This window comes from Taudactylus pleione, unplaced genomic scaffold (assembly GCF_031769625.1).
Source record: "Taudactylus pleione unplaced genomic scaffold, aTauple2 ptg000066l, whole genome shotgun sequence".
In the NCBI taxonomy this organism is placed as follows: Eukaryota; Metazoa; Chordata; class Amphibia; order Anura; family Myobatrachidae; genus Taudactylus; species Taudactylus pleione.
Genome location: NW_028284468.1, coordinates 8,041,333 through 8,066,866, shown reverse-complemented (window position 1 = coordinate 8,066,866; position 25,534 = coordinate 8,041,333). Strand labels below are relative to the sequence as shown.

General features: G+C 43.8%; 2 protein-coding genes across 2 annotated transcripts in view; one reads left to right on the top strand and one right to left on the bottom strand.

The window, feature by feature from the left end:
* The window catches only part of CEP63 (centrosomal protein 63), a 69,832-nt gene extending 51,256 nt beyond the window's left edge, over positions 1 to 18,576 (top strand). Inside the window, exon 15 of the mRNA XM_088466650.1 lies at positions 17,543 to 18,576. Coding sequence (XP_088322776.1) covers positions 17,543 to 17,546 — 4 coding nt within the window. The 3' untranslated portion in view covers positions 17,547 to 18,576. The remainder of the gene's footprint in view (positions 1 to 17,542) is intronic.
* Positions 1 to 25,534, bottom strand: part of KY (kyphoscoliosis peptidase) — a 38,443-nt gene that overhangs the window by 3,827 nt on the left and 9,082 nt on the right. Inside the window, exons 3-9 of the mRNA XM_088466645.1 lie at positions 14,053 to 14,124; positions 11,411 to 11,482; positions 10,159 to 10,241; positions 8,269 to 8,377; positions 7,520 to 7,637; positions 1,399 to 1,587; positions 341 to 531 (exon numbers count right to left, since the gene is read on the bottom strand). Of these exons, the coding sequence (XP_088322771.1) occupies positions 341 to 531; positions 1,399 to 1,587; positions 7,520 to 7,637; positions 8,269 to 8,377; positions 10,159 to 10,241; positions 11,411 to 11,482; positions 14,053 to 14,124 (834 nt within the window). The remainder of the gene's footprint in view (positions 1 to 340; positions 532 to 1,398; positions 1,588 to 7,519; positions 7,638 to 8,268; positions 8,378 to 10,158; positions 10,242 to 11,410; positions 11,483 to 14,052; positions 14,125 to 25,534) is intronic.

The following is a 25,534-nucleotide window of genomic DNA, read 5'->3' as shown; positions in this document are numbered from 1 at the left end:
CGATTTAAAAATCGTTCAGTCGTTCATATCTGAAGGAAAATCTGACATATCTGACATGCCTGAATGATGGACGATCTACAATGCGCGTTCCCGTTTGTCAGATAACGATATCTGACATCTGATGTGTTCGCAGTCAGACTTCGATGATTCCATTCATTTTAATGCAATCAAAAATCGTTCAATCGTTCAAATCGTTCAAAACTTTAATAAAATCGTTCAAATCGTTCAATCGTTCAATCGTTCCTCTGACAAATCTGACCATGTGTATGCTCCATAAAGGAGAACGCCATCAAACTCTTTTCTCCTCTCTTTCCACGTCACATGACATGCATTGTCGTACCTGTTTCCACCTGGAGCGTCTCCGGATATGATGCAATAAGTCCAGCATTGTAGAAGCTGCTCTTTCGACACAAGTTCCCTTCAAACTGTTTAAGAGAGAGCGGAACCTGCAGGAGCTGCCAGTTCTGGTTGTCAGGGAAATGCTCCTCTATGAACAGAGCTGGATGAGTCAGGAAGTAAAACTCATTGTACCTGCATTAATAAAAGGCTTATTGAGACAATCATTGTGATGTCACTCGCATGGTTTTATGACCACTTTGTTTTTTAACATGTCAAGTAAGCTATAAAACAGTTTTCTTTGCAGTGTGTTCCTAAGTGTACTGTAAGTGACTTCAGGATAGAGTATATATCTAAGCAACCACTTTTTGTCCTATCACAGGAATTGTATTTAACTGAATGTTTAACATTCTAATAAGTGTCATGGACATTCTATACACATCAAGAACAGTGCGGCCACCGCCAACCTCTGCCATCGCACAGTGAGTGACGGGATGTCACGTTTGGGGGTGGCGACGGGGGAGAGTTTGGAGAAACGCAGACGTGCCTGTCCGTTTGAACGCCGTTGCATGGGCGTGCATAATTTAGCCACTGCGACGGCATACGTAGCTTTAGTACTCACTGCGTGCGACGAGACTTGCAATTTCTGATACAGGTCAGAGCTGCTGTAATTCTGCATGAGTGTCCGATGTTACCGATGTATACACAGGACTGCGAGGTCTTACAGATGTGAGAAAGCAATAGTGGGCGTCTCTGTGCTGGCTGAGTGGTTGCAAACATTAGCATATTTTTGCGGCAGAACCTTGTGCGTAATCGCAGATAAGACAGTGGAAGAGGTTCTGTAAAATTTATTTCTGGTCTGGACCTTCTTCTTTGTCCTGTTTAGGAGCCCATGAATGTGTTTGAATTAATTTGACCACAAAGCTGTCATGCACTCGTACAGGTTACAATGTGAAGTGTGGGTTTAGCGGTAAGGAGTAAAACAATGAAGCTTGGTATATATTTATATAGTTCTATAGCTTTGTCTGTATATGACCTTTGCAGTTACACATATCTACTTACCGAAAGTTAAATTTCTTACTGCTGCGGTCTGCTAGTCCTGCTCCCCATGTAGTGTCCACAAGATGCCATTTCTTGTTTAGGTAGACTGCGTTCCAGGCATGGTTGGTCTCCCCCGAGAAGGTCTGACCCAGGATGTAGCAGTGGCCTTTAGAGTAGCCACCAATTTTCAGGCACTGTATACCAGCCAACCTGGAGTAAAGGGGAAAGTATTAAGCAACACATACTAATAATCCTATAGTAATGCAGGGCATTTACATGGCAAACAGCGAGGAAACCACTGATATAGCAGAGGAACCTGTGGAGCAAGACCATCTACACTGACACGTATAGGCACAAAATGAACATGGGAATCCAGCACCTAAAATCCATACATACGTCACATATCAGTAATGCCTAATGCATCCCGAGCGGAAAGTCCGAGATCCTTAATTGGTGAGCGTTTATGAATCAACTCTCAATCTTCTCTCTTCTCTTGTCATTCAAGCACTGTCCTCTCTAAGGGGTAGATGTACTAAGTCTTGGAGAGAGATAAAGTACCAACCAATCAGCTCCTAAGTATCATTTTTCAAACACACCCTGTATCATGAGTCAGTAGCTGGTACTTTATCTCTCCAAGATTTAGTACATTTCCCCCTAATTCATACATAACGTATGGCAACTGCTGGAGACAAATGCCCTTGGGGTAAACTTACTAAAGTTCAATTTGGTATTTTACTTTATAAATCTATAAATTTGACCTGAAATCAAATTGAAATTGAACTGCAAAATCCCTTAGCAAATCCCTCATTTACTAATATTCGATTTTGCATTAGAATTTCAAATTTAATTTGATTTTGGTTGATTTTAAGATGAGATTTGATGATCGATTTTGCATGCTCTTGTACAAATCGAACACCAAATCCCACTCAAAATCGAACTTCAAATCCCCAAATTATTAGACCCGCTTCATGCTTTAATTTTTAGCATGAGCAGATCTGATTGACACGGATGCAAGCACAGATAGGTGAGATCCATGCATGTGTCTTTTGTGTAAAAGGCTTGTAATGTAATAATTGAAAAAAAAATAAATAAATTACGTGGTGTCCCCCCCCTAAAAGCACAACCAGCCCCGGAGTTTTCATAGCCAGTCCTGGTTGTGAAAATACAGGGGTCCCCTGTATTTAGCAGAGCCACCACTGGGCCAAGCGCGCCAGTCCTGATTTTGGAAATACAAGAGACAAAATGAGTAGGGGTCCCCTGTATTTTCCATAACCAGCACCGGACTCTTTCTAGTGGGGGTGTAATGTCACAGCCAGGGGAACCCTTTCACCGGGTCCCCCAGCCAAAGCATTACCCCTGACTGCTAGTCAGCCCAGGCTGGGGATCCCAGGGGAGTTGGGGACCCCCCAATAAAGGGGTCCACCTCTCCAGTACACCCCAGGCCTGGGCTGATAGCCCCTGAATGACGTCCTCAGCCGCGGCATTTCCCTTAGAAGTGCCGGGGCTGAGCATTGATTGGCTGAGAGTGGTGAGCCTCCGCCTCTCTCAGCCAATGAACGGCTCCCACCCCTCTGAAGAAATCCCCAGCCAGGGGAGAAACACGTTAGGTGAGGCATTAGACTCTTTTGGTCCTTTGATCTTTGTAACCAGCGGGATTTCATACCACGCCAAGCTGAGCACAGCCACAATGGAAACCTACACACGTGTTCGCGGTCTCGCCACGAGCGCTACATAGTGCCGCAGCTAACAACATTTTCACATACCACCCATGTTGGGACACACACACTTGGACCAGTGTGTAGCTACTGCGGTGACTTAAACACAGCGGCCGCCGTTTGTTTCTTGCTGTTAGCAGGTCCTGAGCCTAGCACTGCCAGTGCTCAAAGCTACAAAACTTTCTGCACATCTTCCATGTTTGTATATTTATCGGGTGAGTGACTATTTGTCTCCGTATTACAGTGTAGTGGTTTAGATAATTTGTGCACAAACAGACATTTTTACAAGCGACACCGTTTGGAACATCTCGATCTGCTCTCTGTATTAATCCAGGGATTGACCATATATGAGCAGTGAGAATATTGTGGATCCCGATAATTAACGGCACCTTTCTTTTTTGGAGATTGCAACAATATCGTTTTTTGATTGATCCACTTACAAATACAAATTCATTAAGAATAATAAGTAACTATTCTAGCCGGACGCGGCTATCTGGTCAAACGATCTCAAAGAACAGTGGACTTTATTATATTATTCTCCACAGTTACAATAACAAAATAAATATTATTGAGAGGTAACTGTGATCTCTTTTGAAAAGGATTTTAGCAACTAGCTGATACAATGCAATAATATGTCAATGTTGAATTATATCTTGTATTTTTTGAATTCTCAGATTTATACAGTATATATGTTTTATAATTAGCATCAGGAGATAACGTATGTATTATTTTATATTTTTTTAATACATATTAAATATTCTCTAAGCAATTAATGCACGTTGCTGTTTCTCAATAATTAAGAAGCGCGGTTATTGTTTTCTTTTTCACCATTGACTTCAACCTTTAGTAACCCTGGCTGTTCGTACCATTGAAGTTAATGGTGGGAGCTGTTCATTGGCTGAGAGACAGCAGCACTGTAGGAATGACTTCACAACAGTGTGCGTTCGTTCAACGATTTTCTTGATAAAAGTCTTTGCTGACTGAAACGTTGAATGAACGCACACTGTTGTGAAGTCATTCCTTTTCTTAAAAGTCCTGTGAGTGCCGCTGTCTCTTCTTCTGTACTTAAGGTATTCCCTACATCGGATGGGACCTGGGCAAGTATCAGTTTAATTTGTGGCGTGCTGACTAATATTGGTATGTGTGTGTGTGTATATATATTATATATGTGTGTATATATATATATTAGGGATGTGCAGGCATATATATATATATATATATGTGTGTGTGTGTGTGTGTATATATATATATATATATATATATATATATATATAAACAATTATGGTGAGCACCGCTCAATTCGATGAGTTTGTTTTCCCAAACTTTTCAAAGTCTTGGTTACTGTCCCAAAAATGACAGAAAAGTACACTCCTCACAATATGAGTGGCAGCTTCAGACGTCTCCAAAGAGGACTAATGCTCCAAAAAGTCCAAGTATAAAGATTGTTCATCAATTGTGAGACTTCAGCACCATCTAGTGTTTAAGATCCAAAAGACCACTTGTGCTTTATTCCAATTTCCTTTCAATTAAGGCTCCAGAGAGATATTTTCACAGCCACAAGGGTAAAAAATATATAATAAAGGCCCTGATTCAGACCCACTCGCAAGCGGCTGTCCGCTCGCAAGTGGGTCGATGGTCGGCACTGAGCATGCGCACGACGGAGGCAGCTCCGTCGCGCGCATGCGCCAAACGCGACGAGCGAAGGACTTTCCTTCGCTCGTTGTGTCTGATCAAAGGGGGCGTGCTGTCGATGTTGATTGACAGCACGCCCCCTTTGGTGGGCGTGCCGGGGGCGTGCCTCCCTGACGGGGGCGTTCCCAAGGGAACGCCTACCGTCAGAAGCCGGCCCACTGACATCACTAGTGATGTCAGTGGGAGTGATTTTGGCTCTGATAGAGCCAAAATCACTCCGGGCCTTGCGGTTGAAAACCTCAACCGCAGGCTCCGGCTTGCAGTTTCGATGGTCACGACCATCGCGGCCATCAAACTGCACGCTCGTATATGCTGTGGGTGGTGACCCACAGCTATACGAGCGTCCAGGGGGACGCTCCATAGTTATGGAGGACGGCCCTCATTCAGAGCGTGCGCTCTGCTCAGAGCGTACGGCTCTGAATGAGGGCCAAAGTGCATTAGTTGTGTACCCTTTACATAAAATCTCTTTTTAAATATAATAAACGACCACCTCTTTAGGTGCAATTCAATATACGTTTTGTACCCCTCATACAAGTTATATTAGTGCAAAAAATAACAAAATCTAAAGTGCAGTGTTTGTGCAAAGAATCACAGCAACAAAAGTGCACAGTGCTTTGTGCAACCATATATGTCTCCAGACCATGTGACCAAAGCCACAAATAATAAAGTGCAAGTGCTTGTACCAGCGGACTAATTTGGCAATGTCCTGACGTCCACTCTGTCACTCGTAGATTTTTGTGGTAAGACATAAATGAGTAAAGGTATAAATCAGTAGTGTATATATAAAAAACATTTAATAAACAAGCATCTAAAACATACATCTAAGAGCAGGAAGTTCAGCTTATCTGGCTGGGGTCACCACATCACAGAGTCTGGACCAACAACACCAGGACCACCTCAACTCGCTTTGGGCCTAATTCAGAGCCGCTCGTAAGCGGCCGCTCGTTCGCTCCGAGCGATGTTTGCCCAACTGCGCATGCGTACGGATCGTTATACGCATGCGCGAACCAGTCAGTGCGGTCGAAATTCATGTGCTCGCAAAATAGCGAATGCCTGATAATTTGAGTGACAGAATGAGGCGTATGTGGGTGGTAACAGGGGAAGGTGCTTGAAAACGGGGAGTGGAGATCTGATCGCAGGTGTGCTTAAAGGTCAAAACAGGCGATTTATGGGTGTGCATAATTAAAACAGCAGCGTCATTGACCACGTCACTGGGTTATTTTATAGCCAGAACTGCTCGCAAAATTGTGGTAGCAAAAACCAACCACAAGAATAGCGAGCAGCTCATACGCTGGTCGATGTACTCGATTAATCTAATAAATAACGGACATGACGTAGGATGCGAGCGGCCAGGGGGCGTAGTTTTCCAAAAAACGACCGCAAGTTTTGTTCGCTCGTTCAGACCTAGAGACGTGAACAGACCGCAAAGAGCGAACGGTTCGTTTGAATAGCCACCCCTATTTTCTGGACGAGCGAGCGCTAATTGTGTCCGGCTCTGAATCAGGCCCTTTGTCAGCTAACCGTATAGCAGGACTTCTTCAGGAAGAAGTTCTATACGGTTAGCTGACAAAACCCGTCTGAAGATCTATATGGTTGCACACTTATATGAGGGGTGCAAAAACTCTCGTACAAAACATATATTGAATTGCACCTATAGAGATGGTGGTTTATTATATTTAAAAAGAGATTTTATGTAAATGGTACACAACTAATGCACTTTATTATATATTTTTTACCCTTGTGGCTGTGAAAATATCTCTCTGGAGCCTTAATTGAAAGTAAATTTAAAAAAAGCACAAGTGGTCCTTTGGATCTTAAACACTAGATGGCACTGAAGTCTCACAATTGCTGAACAATATATATAAGTGTGTGTGTGTATATATAAAATTGATCATGAAGCCTTCAGGCATATCCTCTAGCACAAGTCATTTAAATGTTCGTTATATCCCCTTTCAGACTTAAAAATCCCGGCTCGGACCCAGGACACTGAGCATGGGTTAAAGACGGGTTAACCCCTTTCACATATAGGTGACGACCTGGGTCATCCAGTGACACATGGTCTACCGGCATTCAGTGGGTGCTTGGAGATTATGTAATTTCCAATCACTACCGTCCTCGGCAAATTGATTAGCTGGTGCCATAGGTCATCAAGACATGGGTCGTCCCTTTCAGACTTGAGCCGGGTTGCAAAACCTGGAAAAACTCTGATAATAATGTATTCATTCACATGGGATCTAAGTCCGGCGGTTCAAATCCCAACAAGGTAAGTAAATTAACTATTTCTAACCCTCTCCTCACCCTAACCACTCTTTAGGGGTGCCTAACCCTAACCTGCCCCCCTAGTGCCTAAACCTAACCCCCCCCCTCCCCGCAGCCTAAACCTAACCCTCCTGGAGGGTGCCTAACCCTAACCTCCCTTCCTCTAGTCTAACCCTCCCGGGGGGGACCTAACCCTAAGTCTCCACCAGGAGCCCCTAACCTAACGCTGTCCGCGCCCGCTGCTTGGCTTACTTTTGTTCGGTATGCCAGGCTCCCAGTGTAGGGATAATGATAGGCATCGAAATCCCCTGCCGGGATTTGACAGTCGGGAAGCTGGCGGTTGGCATTTCGACCATCGGCTTCCTAACTACATCCCAATTCACATAAAGCACATTAGCTTTTGTGACACATACTGCGCTCTTTATAAGATAATTTTTATTATTTTTATAAGACCTCCTGCCTATGTTGCCTCTTACCTGCACATGTTCTCAAACAGGCCAGCATATCCCTCACAGGCTCCCTTCCCAGTGAGAAGTATCTGGCTGGGGTCACTAGACCACTTTGACTTGTCTTCCAGTCCTTCTAAGTCATACTCTAGATGGGACAAGAAATTGGATGTAATGTGACAATAATACTTTTTGCTTAAACCAACAAAGTTAAGCAACCTCTGTTTACAATATATTAGCCATTACTTAAGTCTTGTAAAGTAAACTGTGGATCTCTAGATGTTATTGGAACTACAAATACCAGCATGTCCTACAAACTCCTGCATTATGATTCCAGCATATATTGCATTTATGCTAGATGGATTTAGAGGTCATGAACTGAATTACAATGATCAACTATATACCATAACTTGCTGTATAGCTCTAGCGATCTGTACGTCATAGGAATTTACTGTTGGCCCAATCTCATCACTATCATTTCTCTTTGCTGTTGATCACCAGTGTGTACATTCAGTCTTTTGTTCTGATAATATATAATCGTGTCTGAGTATCTATGATTATCTGAACAAATTTCAGCATCACATATACATATCTGATATGATCTATAGCAGAAACATACATGTGGCAAAAGACACGTGAAGTATTTCATGATACATACTTTTATCCCAATTCTGTTTATTCAGATATACTGATCTGCTGCATTCGGTCGTAGTCCGTGACCATTATTACCTCTATCATACTAGTATATGCTGCAATGTTGCATTTGCCGGCGTTCTCACCTATGTGGTGACAGACCCACATCCAGATGGCCCTGACTTTCTCCAGGTCGGTGCGTGCCATCTTGGCCAAGGACCTCACTAGCTCTTCTACTGTGCTTGGTTTGCCCACCTGAAAACACAGACACACAGTCATGCTGAGATAGTAACAAATGATAGCAGTAATCGCACATGTTTCTTATTGCAGTGTCACTGGTACTGATACTAAGAAGTTCACACAACCTAGTGGGATAATTGTATTGCTTGAAGTGATCTCTGGGCCAGTAATGTGACTTTGGGGGAGACTTATCAAAGCTCGGAGAGAGATAAAGTGGAGACAGATAAAGTATCAACCAATGAGCGAGCCTCAACTGTCCTAACAATACTGGTTCCGGGTAGTAAGTGTTCACTTAAGACTTCGCATTCTGATCTGAATGATTTGTGCGCACATAAAACATCTTGGTATAAACTTGAGATTTTAAGCTTTTGTAGAAAATTACTTAGTGCATTCCGCTGTTATTTTATTGTGTGTTTGGAGCAGACTGGTGCCATATGTAATATTTCTTTATTTCACACAAAGCAGCTCTGCTAAAAAACATAGGTTCTCATTCAGACCCGCTCGCGAGCGCAGGACGCTCGCAAGCGGGTCGATGGTACCCAAATGCGCATGCGCACGACGGAGGGAGCTCCGTCGTGCGCATGCGCGAGACCCGGCGAGCGACAGGGTAGCCGTCGCTCGGGGTCTCGCACGAAAGGGGACGTGCCGGGGGCGTGGCTGCCAGACGGAGGCGTTCCCATAGTGATGTCAGTGGGAGTGATTTTGGCTCTGATAGAGCCAAAATCACTCCAGGGCTTGCGGCAGCGAGACCCTACCGCAGGGTCTCGTCGCCAGCCCGATGGTCTTGACCATCGCGACCATCATCATGGACGCTCGCATAAGCTGTGGGTGGTAACCCACAGCTATGCGAGCGTCCAAGAGGCCGCTCCAATGTTAGGTTGGAGGGCCCTGATTCAGAGCGAGCGCTCTGTTCAGAGTGTCCGGCTCTGAATCGGGCCCATAGCATTTTGGTGCACAGATGAGGGAAAGGAGCAGATCGTTGTGTGCACACCCTAGCTCTGCCCTGAGTGCACCTCTGACAGCGGCTGGCCTCCCATAGTGTGGGAGATGAGGAAGATGTGGAGGAAAGCAGTATATATATAACGGGTCCAAGGAGCCTGGTGCGCACATTGCATCTACTTACCTGCCAGTCATCTGAGGAATTATACCGGAAATGTGGTGCATGAGGAGAAGACTCTGGGACATTACCTCCATCTCTGGAGGAAAGAGTGTTATTACACCACTTTGCAATCCATATTTGTCTTAGTACATAGACGCCTTCATGGTGATTGTCCTAACCTTCCACATTGTATTCAGCAATTCAATTATTGTAAAGGAATGGGTGATGCAAATTGGACGCTCATATTTGTGAATAATCTTTTAGTTTCGATTGTATAATTTTACAGCGTTCAAGTAACACACACATAGCAGTAATTGTATGGACTCATCGAGCACAACCTTTATTGGGGATCTGTGTGAAGAAGGTCTAAGCTTCATAATTACAGAGCTCCAGCAGTGCGAGACAGATGGGCAGCTTCCTACCTTGGTTTTACCATCTCAAGTTTCCTTATCCCACCTCATCTAACACTTGTCATTTGTAGAGCTGGCTACCATGCAGACGATCAAAGACATTGAGATGCACTTAACTCTCTAATTCTTTACAATAACAGACATTAATAACCAATTCAATAAGTCATTAATAGCCAATTCAATAACAGACATTAATAACTGATTCAATAATAGACATTAATAACTAATTTAATAACAGACATTAAAAGCCAATCAATAACACAATAAAGAGGTCTCATCCCACTCACCTGCACAGCATACGCATCCAGTTTCTCAAAGTTCTTTAAGTTGACTGTCATTGTTTTGAGGCTGGATTTATCCCAAGGGTAAGCTAATAAAATATACAGTTTTATGAGCAGATGCATAAACAGGTGTGTACCATACAAATGCATATTACAAATCATGGCAAAGAACCTTTGTGAATATTAGCTTCAAATAGTCAAACAAACCAGCGATTTGCTGCTGAACTCTTCTGGCTCTTTTGCCCATCAGGCCTCACTTAGCACTAATCCAAATTGGGCTAGTAACAATGTGGACTATCTTAATTACAAACAATATATTGTAATTGTCTAATGCACTTACTGGCTGGAGATTGTTCTTCCTACCCACGCTTGTAACTAATTTTGAGGAATTGGTAATGTAACTAGCTACAGACATTTTGTACAGCACTAGTGGCCAGTATTATAGTTTTCAAGGGCCTCACCTGGACCCACAAAGTGGCTGCACATTTGCAGTGAAACATCAGATAACAGTAATCTCAGACCAACACTGCAAAGTGAAATAAATAACCTGCGATCTGACTATGCCAGCAGCGAATGCAGTATAACATCCAGCCGCTAGGAAGGGGACTAAAGTGGCACGTTTTCCCCTCTCAGGAAGGCCTGCCGTTGTCCATCACAGCTGTAAAGCCCTAAGGATTAGCACTTTCTGCAGCATCTTCCTGCCTGCAGCACCACAAATATGTGTAGAGGATGATTTGTTCATGAGTTTGGGACATGTACAAAAACTGGAGTAGAACTTAAATTACTTAATTGAGAATTTACTAAAGAATTTTCAAGCAATTCCCATTCTTACTCCACAGTGTGTACAAATAAACACATATACACTACACATATACACACATATACACTACACATAAACACATACACTACACACATAAACACATATATACTACACATATAAACACATATACACTACACATAAACACATACACTACACACATAAACACATATATACTACACATACACACACATATACACTACACATAAACACATACACTACACATATAAACACATAAACTACACATATAAACACATATACACTACACATATACACACATACACTACACACATAAACACATATATACTATACATATAAACACATACACTACACATATAAACACATATACACTACACATATAAATACATATACAGATGCATAAGCAAGTGATAGACTATACACACATTGGGGAATTGTAGATATAATGCAGAGACACCTTACCATAAAAGTCTTTGGCACTGGGCTGTGGCATCTGCTCCCAACTGCTGCCATTTCTAGTGGGAACTGGCATATCTGCAAGAAATAGACAACATGTTCTAGTACTCACTGACATTCCAGTCCAGTGTCATTTAGGAAGACTTTTAAGTGCCCTGGCATCTAACCCAGGACAGTTTTGTGCATTGTGGGCGCATTACAAGCCGTCTCGGAGCTCTGTGATGGGTACAGAGAATGCAGAATATTTTACAATGACCCTATGTACAGTATATAGTCTATAGGAAAATAGTTTGATATTGCATATTTGTCCAGCTAGATTGTAATGAGAATAAATACTTTGGGGCAGATTCAATTAGATATGGTATCAGTGGCTTCCACGTGTGACCTACAGAAGGCAGATTCTGCCCGCAGCCTATGGAACCGAAAATAAAAATTTTCTTACCATAATGCACAGAAAAATGTGCAAAGCAAGCTCCCAGTGGCTACTCATGGCTAATTGAATCTACCCCTTAGTTTCGCTATATGATAAAGTCACACAACAATGTTGGCTTTGGGGTCTGTAGGTTCTTGAACAAATAAAGAGTATACCATACTTGCCTACTCTCCCAGAATGGCAGGGAGGTTCCCGAAAAGCAGGTGCTGCCTGAACGAGTGGGCAAGTATCCCGGAGCCATATGTGTGTGTGTGTCCACCACTCCCTCGCTAATTGTTCCTAGAACAAGTAGGCGGTACCGTACTGAATAGCCTCATTGTAGCCCCGCGCCCTGCTTTACTATGCCTGTGGTCTCTGCACTGTATGGTGTCTGCGAGGCCGCGATTGCGTCGCCATGTCCTCGCACCTCCCACCAATGCCACTGCCACTCCCTCTGCTGGGCCGACCTGACTGCCCCCTCCTGGCAGCCAGAGAGACGGCATGTAGTATACATGTGTTTAGTGTGATTGGTGTAGAGGGGTGTTAATGATATATTAGGAAGATTATGAAGGTGGTTCAGGGATTTGATGCATGCAGAAGTGACATTTAAGATAAAACTTGAAGGTTTAGAGGCTTCATAATAATTTTTGACAATTTTATTGTTCAAGGGAGGGAATTCCGCGGAGTTGGTGTAGCCTGATAAATTTCCTGTAACCAGGAATAGGAGCAAGTAGTAAGTATGGACAAGAAGTGCGGATTTGGGACAGAGCGGAGTTGTGTAATGGGGAGGGGGATATTCTGAGACAGATGAAAAGAACTAGTAGCCATTCTTGCAGTGGTCGAAGCCACACCTTTCAACCATTGCCCAACATTGACAAGAGGCCCAGATCATTGCTTCTCCTCAAAGAACTAAAATCTCAGCTGTCTTTCTCTTGGTTGAAGGCACATAATACACCTTCCTTAACTGCATAGGTAACACTGTGACAGTGCTTTTCTGTATATATGGATCTACTCCTTACTGTTTACACTGGCACTGATTGAAATCCTATTATCACATTTAAAACAACACAGTGAGGTTCTAGGGCAGTGGTTCTCAAACTCGGTCCTCAGGACCGCACACAGTTCAAATTTTACAGGTCACCCAGCAGTGCACAGGTGTATTCATTACTCACTGACACATTTTAAAAGATCCACAGGTGGAGCTAATTATTTCACTTTTGAATCTATTAAGAGACCTGGAAAGAATGCACTGTTTGGAGGCCTGAGGACGGAGTTTGAGAACCTGTGTTCTAGGGGGTAGATGAGAGGGCTGGTGAAGACTGCTGCTGTGGCAATTGCCCCTTAAGTCACTTTTGTTGTTACAGACGAGGGCTGGCACTGAGTGGTCAATAGTTACTGGTGGAAACTGTTCAACCATAAACTGGTCAGGTGTTAGAGTTAAGCACTAGGGGGTGGGTTATGGTTAGTCTGCGGGAGGGGGGTTAGGGATAGGCTGCAAGAGGGAGGGTTAGGCTGCGGGATGGAGGGTTAGGTTGCGGGGGGGGGGGGATTGTTAATTAGGGACCAGAAATTATATTTAATAATTAAGTTATATTATATTGATATTAAGCAGTAAAATAATGTTTCAGTAAATGCGTATGGTATTACAAGTTACTGAAACATTGGGACTGGAGTAACAAGCTGTATGCCAGTGCTTCCCGTTTTTCTGCACATACTGTAGATATTAGCACAGTGCACAGTGATTCTATACAGCCTACATGTGGATGTCAGTGGTCCATATGAACAGTTATATAAGAGATTTCACCATGCCTATCCTGCAGGAGGTCACAGCTGTCAAAAAGTGTCATGTCTAGCTATCTCTGCGTTCCTTCCCATAATAGCCTATTAATGTAAACATGGAGCTGAAGCTTCGCTGCCACTGGCCATATCCCTCTGTATCCCTTGAGCCATCCGGCCCCTGGAATTACATAAATGAGCAACAGGACCTATACAATATATGCTAACTAGACCTTCGCAAAATGCAACACATAATGGAAATAAAGAACAGGAGGTCAGGGGTAAATTTACTAAGCAAGCCGCCTCTTCACGGCGTGTTTAAGAAGGACATTTAAAATGGTAATATCATGCAAAGCATTTCCTGTTTAAATATACTGATAAGAGGCGGTACACCCTGTACACTTACTTGGCATTTATAGGAAAAAACTTGTGCTCATAAACCCCTAAAAGAGATCCTTACCTAGGGTTGGAGGCCTGTTGAAGATCTGGGGCCTACTATTTTTGGGATGAATTTCCACACGGACATGATTTCCTGATACAAAGAGGAAAACTTTTAGATGCTTCAGTGACATGCAGAAACATTAACATGTATCATTGACACAAATGCATCATAGGAAAATACTTTGGGATAGTTCCTGGATACAGATGGATAATACAAGACCCACACCCTGCTGCATCATTTGCCCAACTGATTACATTCAAACTCGAAGTGCGACAAGCTATTTGCTGATGTAATGTAAATTCAGTTGTGGCAGGGATTAATTCAGCAGGGGTAAAGAAGGTAAGTACTTGGCAGTTGTGAATCACCTTAAATGAGTGATACATTCCTATTAAATAATATGAACAACAAAATCTAATTTTAGAGCACAGGTTCATTTATATTGTGGTTTCTAGGCTATGTTTAGTAGCTTTTAGAGAGAAAAAAAAATATTTTCCATCAATTCCTTGTAGTTTACAGCCATTGCGAAGTCTCAGATACAACGCTTGATTTATTGTACAGTGCTTACATGGATACCAATTATATGTATTTTGATAGAGGTTTCATCTATTTATGCCACTCATCAAATATTATGAACACTTGTGTGTGTGCTCTGTTTGTGTTTTTACATTAGTTGGATGAGCTGAGCTGGGGTCTTGCAAGTGGACTCCAGAATGTGATGTCACCCAGTGTTGACATCATGATGGTGTCCTCAGGATGTGGAATGGACACCAGCCATAGTTATAGCTTATCATTGCAGGTAATGATGAAGTTGGGGGAGGTGGTGGCTTCCCTCGTTATATGTGCTGACTTCTGTCAGGTGATGTATTGGTGGCACTGGTGGGTATGACATATACTGTACCTTGCAAAAGTATTCACCCCCCCCTCCTTGGCTTTTTACCTTTTTTGTTACATTACAAACATTATAACCTGTAATTTTTTTTTTATGTGATGGATCTGCACAAAATAGTCTAATTTGGTGAAGTGAAATGAGAAAAATATATATAAAAAGAATCTTTTTAAATAAAATTCTAAAAATTGGCATGTGCATATGTAATCTCCCCCTTTGCTACGAAGGCCCTCAAAAGTTCTGGTGGAACCAGTTACCTTCAGAAGTCACATAATTAGCTAAATGAAGTCCACCTGTGTGAAATCTAAGTGTCACATGACCTGTCAGTATAAACATACCTTTTCTGAAAGGCCCCAGATGCTGCAACACCACTAAGCAAGAGGGATCACACCATGAAGACCAAGGAGCTCTCCAAACAAGTCAGGGACAAAGTTGTTAAGATGTACAATTCTGGGTTGAGTTATAAAAAAATATCCAAATCTTTGATGATCCCCCGAAGCACCATCAAATCCATCATCATCAAATGGCAAGAACATGGTACCACAACAAACCTGCCAAGAGAGGGTCGCCCACCAGAACTCACAGACCAGGCAAGGAAGGCATTAATCAGAGAGGCAGCACAGAGACCAAAGGTAACCCTGAAGGAGCTGCAGAGTTCCACAGCAGAGACTGGTGTACTGTGCATGTGACCACAATAAGCCGTACACCCCATAGAGCTGGGCTTTATAGAAGAGTGGCCAGAAAAAGCCATTACTTAGTGATAAAAATAAGAAGACACAATTTGAGTTTGCCAAAAGGCATGTGGGCGACTCCCCAAATGTATGGAGGAAGGTGCTTTGGTCAGATGAGACTAAAATTTAACTTTTCGGCCACCAAGGAAAACACTATATCTGGCACAAACCCAACACATCCCACCACCCCAAGAACACCATCCCCACAGTGAAACATGGTGGTGGCAGCATCATGCTGTGGGGATGTTTTTCAACAGCAGGGACTAGGAAACTGATTCGAGTCGAGGGAAAGATGGATGGTGCTAAACACAGGGATATTCTTGAGCAAAACTTGGTTCAGTCTGCCTGTGATTTGAGACTGGGATGGAGGGTCACCTTGCAGCAGGACAATGACCCGAAGCATACTGCTAAAGCAACACTTGAGTGGTTTAAGGGGAAATATTTAAATCTGTTGGAATGGCCTAGTCAAAGCCCAGATCTCAATCCAATTGAGAATCTGTGGTCAGGTTTGAAGATTGCTGTTCACAAGCGGAAACCATCCAACATGAAGGAGCTGGAGCAGTTTTGCCTTGAGGAATGGGCAAAAATCCCAGGGGCAAGATGTGGCAAGCTCATAGGGACTTATCCAAAGCGACTTGCAGCTGTAATTGCCGCAAAAGGTGGCTCGACAAAGTACTGACTTTAGGGGGGTGAATAGTTGTGCACGCTGAAGTTTTCTGTTATGTTGTCCTAAATGTTTGATTCACAATATAAAACAAACACAACTTCACAGTTATAGGCCTGTTCTGTGAATGAAATGATGCACACCTTCAAACAATCCATTTTAATTTCAGGTTGTGATGCAACAAAACATGAAAAATGCAAAGGGGGTGAATACTTTTGCAAGGCATTGTATGTAGAGGAATATCTTCAGATACAATTAATGTTAGAATGATGGAAAGTATATCTAATGCAAAATCTTATATCATCTAGTAAGTCTATTTAGGATACCAAAAAGACTACAGATGTGGACACTCATCCATTGACATTCTTGTGGTTCAATTAGCCATGAGTGCGATGAGTTGCCGTTGCAATGACGTAGAAATGTCGGCAACAGAACCTCAACTCTTCCCCCTCATGGCCTGATTTCACCAGAACTTGCAGTATTTTGTAAGCAGTCCTGTGGGGCTGTAAATAAAAATCGGTGAGTCCGGAGGTACCGTAAGTGCAGCATATAGTTGCACAAACTCATGGGGGCGAGCTAATTGAACTGACCCCTTAGTATCTTTAGTTCAGCCCGAGCTAATTAATTAATGTTACAAATTGGAGCAGAGCCCTGTGGATTATGGCGGAGATGCAGAGGCTAATGTACGCCCATTTGCGGAGCATATCTTGCAACTTTTCACACTGTACATGCTGTGGAACCAAGCGCAGGCAAGTAGACACACGATGTAGAGTCATATGCATTTCAGTTGCGCCTTCACTTGCGACTGTGTGGGCCGTAACTGGGTTTGTACTGGTGCATTTTCGTGCTAGCAAAGTTCAGTGATGGCGTGTCGACATACTTACGAGCTATGTACTAATCTTTTGCAACTAATATAGGGGGGGTGCAAGTGCCTCCTGATAATGATGGCAGCCATTAAACCAGGGGTATGAATAGGGACTTGGTGCGCAGCAAGATGCGTGCGACTCTGCATACAGGTGAATATACGCATATTTTCCATGCATGCAAAGCAGTATCATCTGCAGCAAATTCTGTATCAGGCTATATGTGTGCCGAATCATATACGAGGGTTGTCCAAAAAGTAATGCCTAAATGCTCATAACTCTAAAATAATATGCAACATTTATTTGAAACTTTGTCAGTTTGTACTTTAATATGTCTGCTAGCTATATATTTATTTTTGTTTAGGTAGTCCAAGAAATACCATGGAATCCAAGATGAAACAAAGAGCCATCATTGAATTTCTGGAAAAAAAGGCTGCAGTGCTGCAGAAATCCACAGAAGACTGAAAAAAGTGTATGGTGAGCATACAATTGACTATAGCAATGTCAGAAGGTGGATTAAGATTTTTCAATCGGGAGAATCGTCTATGTGCGACAAACCTCGTGGTGGCAGACCATCAACTGCAGTGACAGCAGAGAACCAACACAAAGTCGATGCTATGATTCAGAAAGACCGTCGTGTGGCCATCAGAGATATCAGTGATGAACTTGAATGTAGCCATGGCACTGTAGAAACACTAATCAATGATTTGGGATATCGTAAAGTGTGTGCTAAATGGGTTCCAAAGCAAATAACCAGGGATCATAAGGCTCAGAAGGTGGAAGTGTGCAATGACCTTTTGACCAACTTTGAACCCAACCCTGCGACGTTTTTGAAAAATGTTATTACAGGAGATGAGACCTGGGTATTCCTTTATGACCCAGAAACAAATGCCCAATCAAAACAATGGAAACACCCAAGTTCACCTAGGCCAAAAAAGTTTAAATGACAGCAATCCGTAAACAAAGTTATGACCACATTCTTCTGGGATTGCTGAGGTGTTATTCTCATCGATTACTTGGAACCAAACCAATCAATCAACAGTGATCAATACATTATTACACTTAAGAAGCTATCCGCAAAAAAAGGTAAAAAATTCCACTGTCAAATGTCATCTTACACCACGACAATGCCAGACCTCACACTTCGATGGCAACATTTGCGGCCATTGCCAAAATGGGGTGGGCAATAATGCCACATCCACCATAGAGTCCTGATTTGGCCCCTTCTGACTTTCATCTGTTTGGCCCTTTCAAATACTGTCTCCGGGGTCAACATTTTGAAGACATAGAGGTTGTTAAAATCGTCATACGTTCCTGGGTCAAACGCCAACCACTGGAATTTTTCCAAAGTGGATTCACAACTTGGGTTGAGAGGTGGAGAAAATGTTTGAGGGCAGAAGGGGGGATATTTTGAGTAGAGTCATTCTGTTACTAAGACTTCAAAGTATTTTACTGAAAATTTTCAAATCTGTATCTATAATAAAATTTTAGTTGTAAGCACTAACGTGTTACTTTTTTGAACAACCCTCGTATTTGTACATCATTGTTAATATTAATACCGTATGCACCGCAGTGCGCGTGCATGAACCGGCCACTGCGATCGGGATTGCCATCACAGTGACTACGCTGACCCATCGCAGAGTGATTGACAGGAAGTGCCGTTTGTGGGTGGTGATGGGGGTGGTCGGCGAAACACAGACGTGGTAGTACTTTTCCACGCCGTTGCAAGGGCGTGCATAAATTATCCACTGCAATGCTGTACGCAGCCTGAGGCCACATAACGTGTGATGAAGTTAGCAATTCCTGAGTAAGGTCAGAGCTTTGTGCAAGTGTGTGTGAGGCTCCGATGGTACTTGATGGTTTTGCAGTCTTGCTAACCTTTACAAATGTGTGTACGGTAAAGTGGGCGTCCTTATTTAGTGCTGCGATGGCATAGCGATCACAGTGGATTAGCATGCTATCACAGTGAGACTGCGTGTGTCATCGCTATTGCAATCACAGTTGTGATCCGTAGTGAATCAGGCCCTAAGCCACAAATCTGTGCGTCTTAAAGTGCAAGCCTTTCCCATCCATTATTCTTACATCTGCAGACAGTGGCGTCACAAGGGGGGTGCAGGCAGCTCCCGGGTGTCACCGCCGAGGGGTGACACCATGGTGCAGACTGACACTCCCCCACAGTGACAGGAGCCGGGTGCTGCACTGTAGTATTAAGTGCAGCACCCGACTCCTGACACTGTGAGGAAGCCGTCACTGCTACACAAGGCAGTCAGGACCTCCTGCACCATATTCGGAACGGGACCATGGGGGACCAGTCCGTGAGGCCACGCCCCCGTCCCACGAGGCCACGCCCTTTATCATGAGGCTGCGCCCACACACACCGTCCCTCCCCGCACCGGGTGACACCGCAGGGAGGGACGCCACTGTCTGCAGATACAACTGGCATGATTAATAACGGTATTTGCGCCAGCCCATGCTAGGTGCAAGAGATCCATCAGACCCAGGTTTCCCTTTCCCATAAGCAGGACTCAAATCCACACAGCACAGTTCTTATGTGCCCATAGCACTCCCATCAGAAATAGCTGCTCCGTGCGTCTTGGGACCCGCCACCCGGTTACTGCCTAGAAACACCTATTTCACACTGGACTCCGTGTTGCACAAGATGCGGCACGCACGCACCTACGTGCGACTCAGTACACATCATTCAGCACATGAGCACTCCATGTTTTGCGATTCAGACACATTCGTGCAGTCGGCTCAAAAACAGGAGGTGCGTCCATATTCCCAGCTGCATCCGAATAAGACTCAGGCTGATCATGTGCAGAGAACAAATATACCAAGGATTACATCTAGTGAGCAAGTAGAACCGCTGCCGGGGAAGACACTTTCTCAGATAATGTACTGTAGTTACGCGTCTTTCTCCCAGGATCTGCCTGAGCAGGTACCGTATGATCCGGAAGATGCATCCTTCTAATTCTTCCTGTCCAACTAATAACCATGTAACAGTGCATCTAATAGTACTGCACTGACTATACTAATCTACACCATGTGCTCACAGCTCACGTACAGCAAGTAATATGTTCCAGTTTATTTTAGGCAAAGACAGGAGAAAACGATACAACAGGTAGAATTCCCCAATGGTTTCATTGTGTACAGTATTTACAGATTGTAATGGGAGAGCACATGCACCCAAATAGACCACTATTTTATGTCACAGTATCAGCAGCTGCACCTGTGCTTATTATTAGAATGCATTAGTTATGTTAGTTAGAGAGCGGGTGACTGCAACAAGCAAAACATAGCGACCTAGAGCTCATTTTATCACAACTACTTTTTATGAAATATACATTAAACTGATTGTGGCAGATCTCAGCCCAGACCAAGGTTCATCCTGCAGCTACTGTACATCCCCGGACACGTTACACAAAGTCAATGATCACTTCAGCCTGTTATAGTTACTGTAAATCCACTCAAAAAATGATTTTGCCTAATTAAGGTCAATATGCTGGGTACTATACCTGGAGGAGTAACTGAAATCGGAATGCTGTTCTGAATTGGCTGTTCAAAACTAAGAAACACACTGTTTTGTTGTCAATTGGCAGGATTTGAATAACTGGCCTTCCTTAGCAATCACTGTAATTATGGAAATAATCGGATTGGTTTCCTTTGTCACAGATGTTGCTTAGGTAGGACAGTCATTCACACCCTTGCCAGATGGCAGCAATATTGTATTTCTCAGCATTCAACCGAATATTTAAGGCAGCAACCCCTGTAACAAGTTATTTCAAATGTGAGGAGTTATTAAAGTAATTCCCCCAGTTGTAATGACCCTGTTGTAGTCCCCCCAGTGGTAATGTCCCCATTAGTAGTAATGCCCCCTGTGGTAGTGCCCCCAGTGGTAATGTCCCCATTAGTAGTAATGCCCCCTGTGGTAGTGCCCCCATTATTAGTAATGCCCCTGTAGTAGTGCCCCCAGTATTAGTTGCCCAGTGCTAATGCCCCCTATAGTAGTGCCCCCAGTAGTAAGCCCCCCTTTGGTAGTGCCCCCAATGGTAATGCCCCCATTAGTAGTGTCCCCATTAGTAGTGCCCCTTACACAACAAAAAAAAACAATACTTACCTTAAGCCCCGCTCCTGTTTCCCACTGCTGTCGTCCGTCTGGCCGCTCTCTCTGGAACTATGGGAGAGACGTCACAACGTCTCTCCCATAGTGCACGCTGCGGAAGCTGGAGCTCAGGTGTGAACTCCAGCCTCCGCCTGCTGCTGTAGGGAAGGAGCCGGGTAGCCGCGAAAATGTGGACGCCCGGCATCTCCCTACGGCACCGGGCTGACATCCTAGGTTAGGTGGGCCGGAGGAGGCAGAACTGGTTCAGTCTTCAAATGGAACTGACAGAATGCAGTTCCAGCCCACTTTAACCCCTGCCAAGCATAATGATTCAAATGATAAAAAATGGGCCTGATTCTGAGTTGTACGGTATTGCACAACTGTAGGGAAGCGGGTGTGCAATATCATACAACTCATATGCAAATGCAGCAGGAGGCGTCTGGTGTTAATAGACGCCTTCTGACTGAATTGCAGATCTGAGTGCTGCATCCTAAGAGGCAGCATCAGATCTTCTCTGATACCATTTGCAATCTGAGTAACTTTGAGTAACTTTGAGGTTACTCAGATTGCCCCTTGCAGTTCCGGTCCCGAGTTCCGTACCCATTTCTGGGATTGAAGGCTGACCCCACCCCCAAATGGCCGCAGCCTTTAAATCACAAGGCCTCTCCCACAAGGAGAAGGCTGCAACCAAAATTTGCATTTATCGCCTCTGTGACTCTGCAAAAGTCACCACTGCGGCTGCAATAGCGTGCACCTCTGAATCAGTCCCCGGGATTTTTCCATTTAATGCATTCTGTTATTACAGAGGCATCTGAACTCCAGATTTTTCCTGCTGAAAAGTTTGGCTTTTGAATACACACTGCTTTAAATAAAGTATGCAGTTATGCCATAAGTATATTAAATAGAACAAACATGGACATCTTTTATTCCCACTCCTGTTCCCTTTACATGCATCAGACGTTTAGCACAAGTTATACATAATTGTTTTCCTTATACTTGCGTAAAACAACCACTCTGGGGGAGATGATTCTAAGGAGGACAAGTGAGGAACTTGACCAGAGCAACCAATCAAATTCTAGCTATCAGTTATGAAGTACATTTTATAAAATCACAGCTACAAGCTGATTGGTTGCTATGGGCAACTTCTCCACCTGTCCTCTTTAGAATGTTTGAGACATCTTCCATTCAGGTACATCATTCATATATTACATTCATTAAAGCAGCTATTTTTACCTATTTTTTTGTACTTTTTAATGCTGCTAAAAAAAATAAATTTCTTCTCCAGGGTCCATAGGCTCCACAGGGAGACCTTGGGGTGTAGGTGATGGAACTGAATTCGGGCACCATGCAGTTAAAAGCTTTCAGCTCCCAGGATGCACTGGTCCACTCTCCCTATACCCCGAGCCAGAGGCACCTCAATTTCGTTGGTGCCCGGCCGGAGTCAGATCACCATTACGCAGGGGCTGCTTAGGCAGCATTTAAGCTTGTTATTTTCATGATTTATTTAGTTAGTTTGATCGGAAGTTCAAACAAGACGGAGTCACTGTCCTGCTGGTGGCTCCAGCTTGGCCCAGACATCATTGGTACTCAGATCTTCAGAGTCTCTCTTGCCTTTACCCGGACCTGGATCGTCTGTCTTTGACGGTGTGACTCTTGAGACATCCCTCCTAAGGTCCAAAGGATTCTCTAGCACTGTCATCAACACGATGCTTAGAGCGCACAAGCCAGCTTCTGCTAGGATCTACCACAGAGTGTGGCATACATATTTCCAGTGGTGTCCCCGGAAATTACGACCCCCCAGGTGTTTCGGATCTCCAGAGTCCTGGCCTTCCTTCAAGCTGGATTGGACCTCAGACTCCACTTGGCCTCGCTGAAAGTGCATATCTCTGCTCTGTCAGTATGGTTCCAACGTAGAATTGCTCCTTTTCTGGATATCCACACCTTCCTCCAGGGTGTCCTCTGGATTCAAACTACCTTTGTTCCCCCAGTGGCTCCTTGGGATTTGGCAGTAGTTCTTCAGGCCCTCCAAGGTCCTCCATTTGAATCACTAGATTCAATAGATCTTAAGTGGTTAACAGCTAAGACTCTTTCTTCTGGCGATTGCATCTGCCAGGAGAGTGTCAGAATTGGGGGTGCTCTCCTGTCGCTCCCCCTTCCTAATATTTCACCAGGACAGGGCTGTGCTTCGCACTCACCCTGAGTTGCTCTTCCTAAAGTTGTTTCTAGTTTCCACATTAATGCAGAAATTATAGTGCCGGCCTTTCTATCACCAGACCTCTCGGCAGGTGAGGCCTCTTTGGATGTGGTCCGCGCCCTCAAAATTTATGTGGACCATACCAGTTCCCTCCAGAAATCGGACTCCTTATTTGTACTCTATGGCTTCCACAAGAAGGGATGGCCAGCCAATAAACAAACATTGGCTAGATGGCTTCGTATGACTCTCTCAGAGGATTACACGCAGGCTGGCCTGCCTGTGTCGGCTTCTGTTAATGTTCATTCTACTCAGTCTGTGGGTCCCTCGTGGGCAGCTCGCTGTGGCACCTCGGCTGTTCAGCTTTTGTAAGGTGGCCACGTGGTCTTCTGTCCAGACCTTTCTAAGGTTCTATGCTTTTGATACCTTTGCCTCTCAGGAGAATCCAGCACCCAAAGGAAGCATCCTATCAGTGCAGGAGCATCCCCACCTATAAAAGGACTGCTTTGGGACATCCCCATAGTCTCCCTGTGGAGCCTATGGACCCTGAAGAAGAAAATGAGAGTTATGGTAAGAACTTACGATTTTTAGCTCTCTTTCTTCAAAGTCCATAGGGTCAACAGGGCACCCACCCTGGCGCACCTGGCTTCAGATGGGCTATCTTGCTGGTCACTGGTTTCCTGACTCCTTCTCTGTGAGAGTGTTTCTTGAGTGTACCAGTCTTCCTTTTCTCTTTCCCTCCTCCGGCCTTTGGCTTATTACCAACTGAGGAGCCTCTGGCTTGGGAATGGGGTATAGGGAGAGTGGACCAGTGCATCCTGGGAGCTGAAAGCTTTTAACTGCGTGGTGCCTGGATTAAGTTCCATCACCTACACCCCAAGGTTTCCCTGTGGACCCTATGGAGAGTTAACAAAGGTAAGTTCTTACCATAACTCTCAGTTTATTGTATAATGGGCGCAAAGGAAAAATGGTAAAATAACAATTTAACACAAAAGTGGCATTTGCATCACGTCAGAACATTATGTCTGTGGCCTGTATGAAGCCCAGGTGTTTCCCGAAAAGTACAGCGGTGTTGGCTCACATTTGGAGTGTCCTCTGATATGTCCCTACTTCTATATAATTTGTAGTGTATTGACTGGTGATAAAGTACCACATGCTGTCAGCGGTTTAGCAGGAAATGTTTAACGAGTTTTAAAAAAATACTTATTTGTGTAGTTTTAACTCAATAATGACAGCTTATGTTTTATTGCATTTCATTTATTCTTCAACAAAATATTTTGTATATATATATATATATAATGCTATGGAATAATGTTTCCTTGTTAGCAAGGATGAGCAAAAGCTGTTATGTAGTAACTGCAAAAAGCGCGCCCCTAATCGTATTTAAACCACTGGCCGCGATTCAAGTCAGCGCAATGTTGAATAGTCTTGGGAGGGAGCTCTCGGAGCTATTAAATTTAGCTCGCTGTTAAGTCGGAGAATGCCATTCTCGCGACTTAACCTGGGTGTGTAGTCGCAAGAACCGGCATTCTCTGACTAAAGTGCCGGCTGCGAGGCTGTTAGCGCTGCGCTAAGGCGGCAAACAGCCATGCGGGCGGCACTTTTGTTCTGTTTCTCCTCGCACCCCCCTGGAAGAAATCCTTTAGTCTGACCAAACATCACGCTGAATTGAATAGCTCCGGGAGCTCCCTTCCGGGGCTATTCATCATCGCTTTGAATTGAATCGCGGCCACTGTGTCTAACTTGCAGGTTTGCAGATGCATCTGTGAATGTGCATGTCTAATGGAGTGATATCCTGTTTCAAAGCTCAACCTACTACCACAAAAGAACCATCCATTTATTAATTTCAACTTTAAACATTTTTCTTTTTAAATACTGCTTGATTAACCGTTTACACTTGTGTTTTTCAACAGATGTGCGAAACGCGTAACATTTCTAGTATAAGAAAAGCTCAGATCACTGTTACCTTGTGATGCAAAAACATAGAGAAAAAAAGTTGGGCAAAATAACTGCTCTAATTGTGTTACACTAATGGCATGGGTGCAGTTATTTTTGCCTGTTTT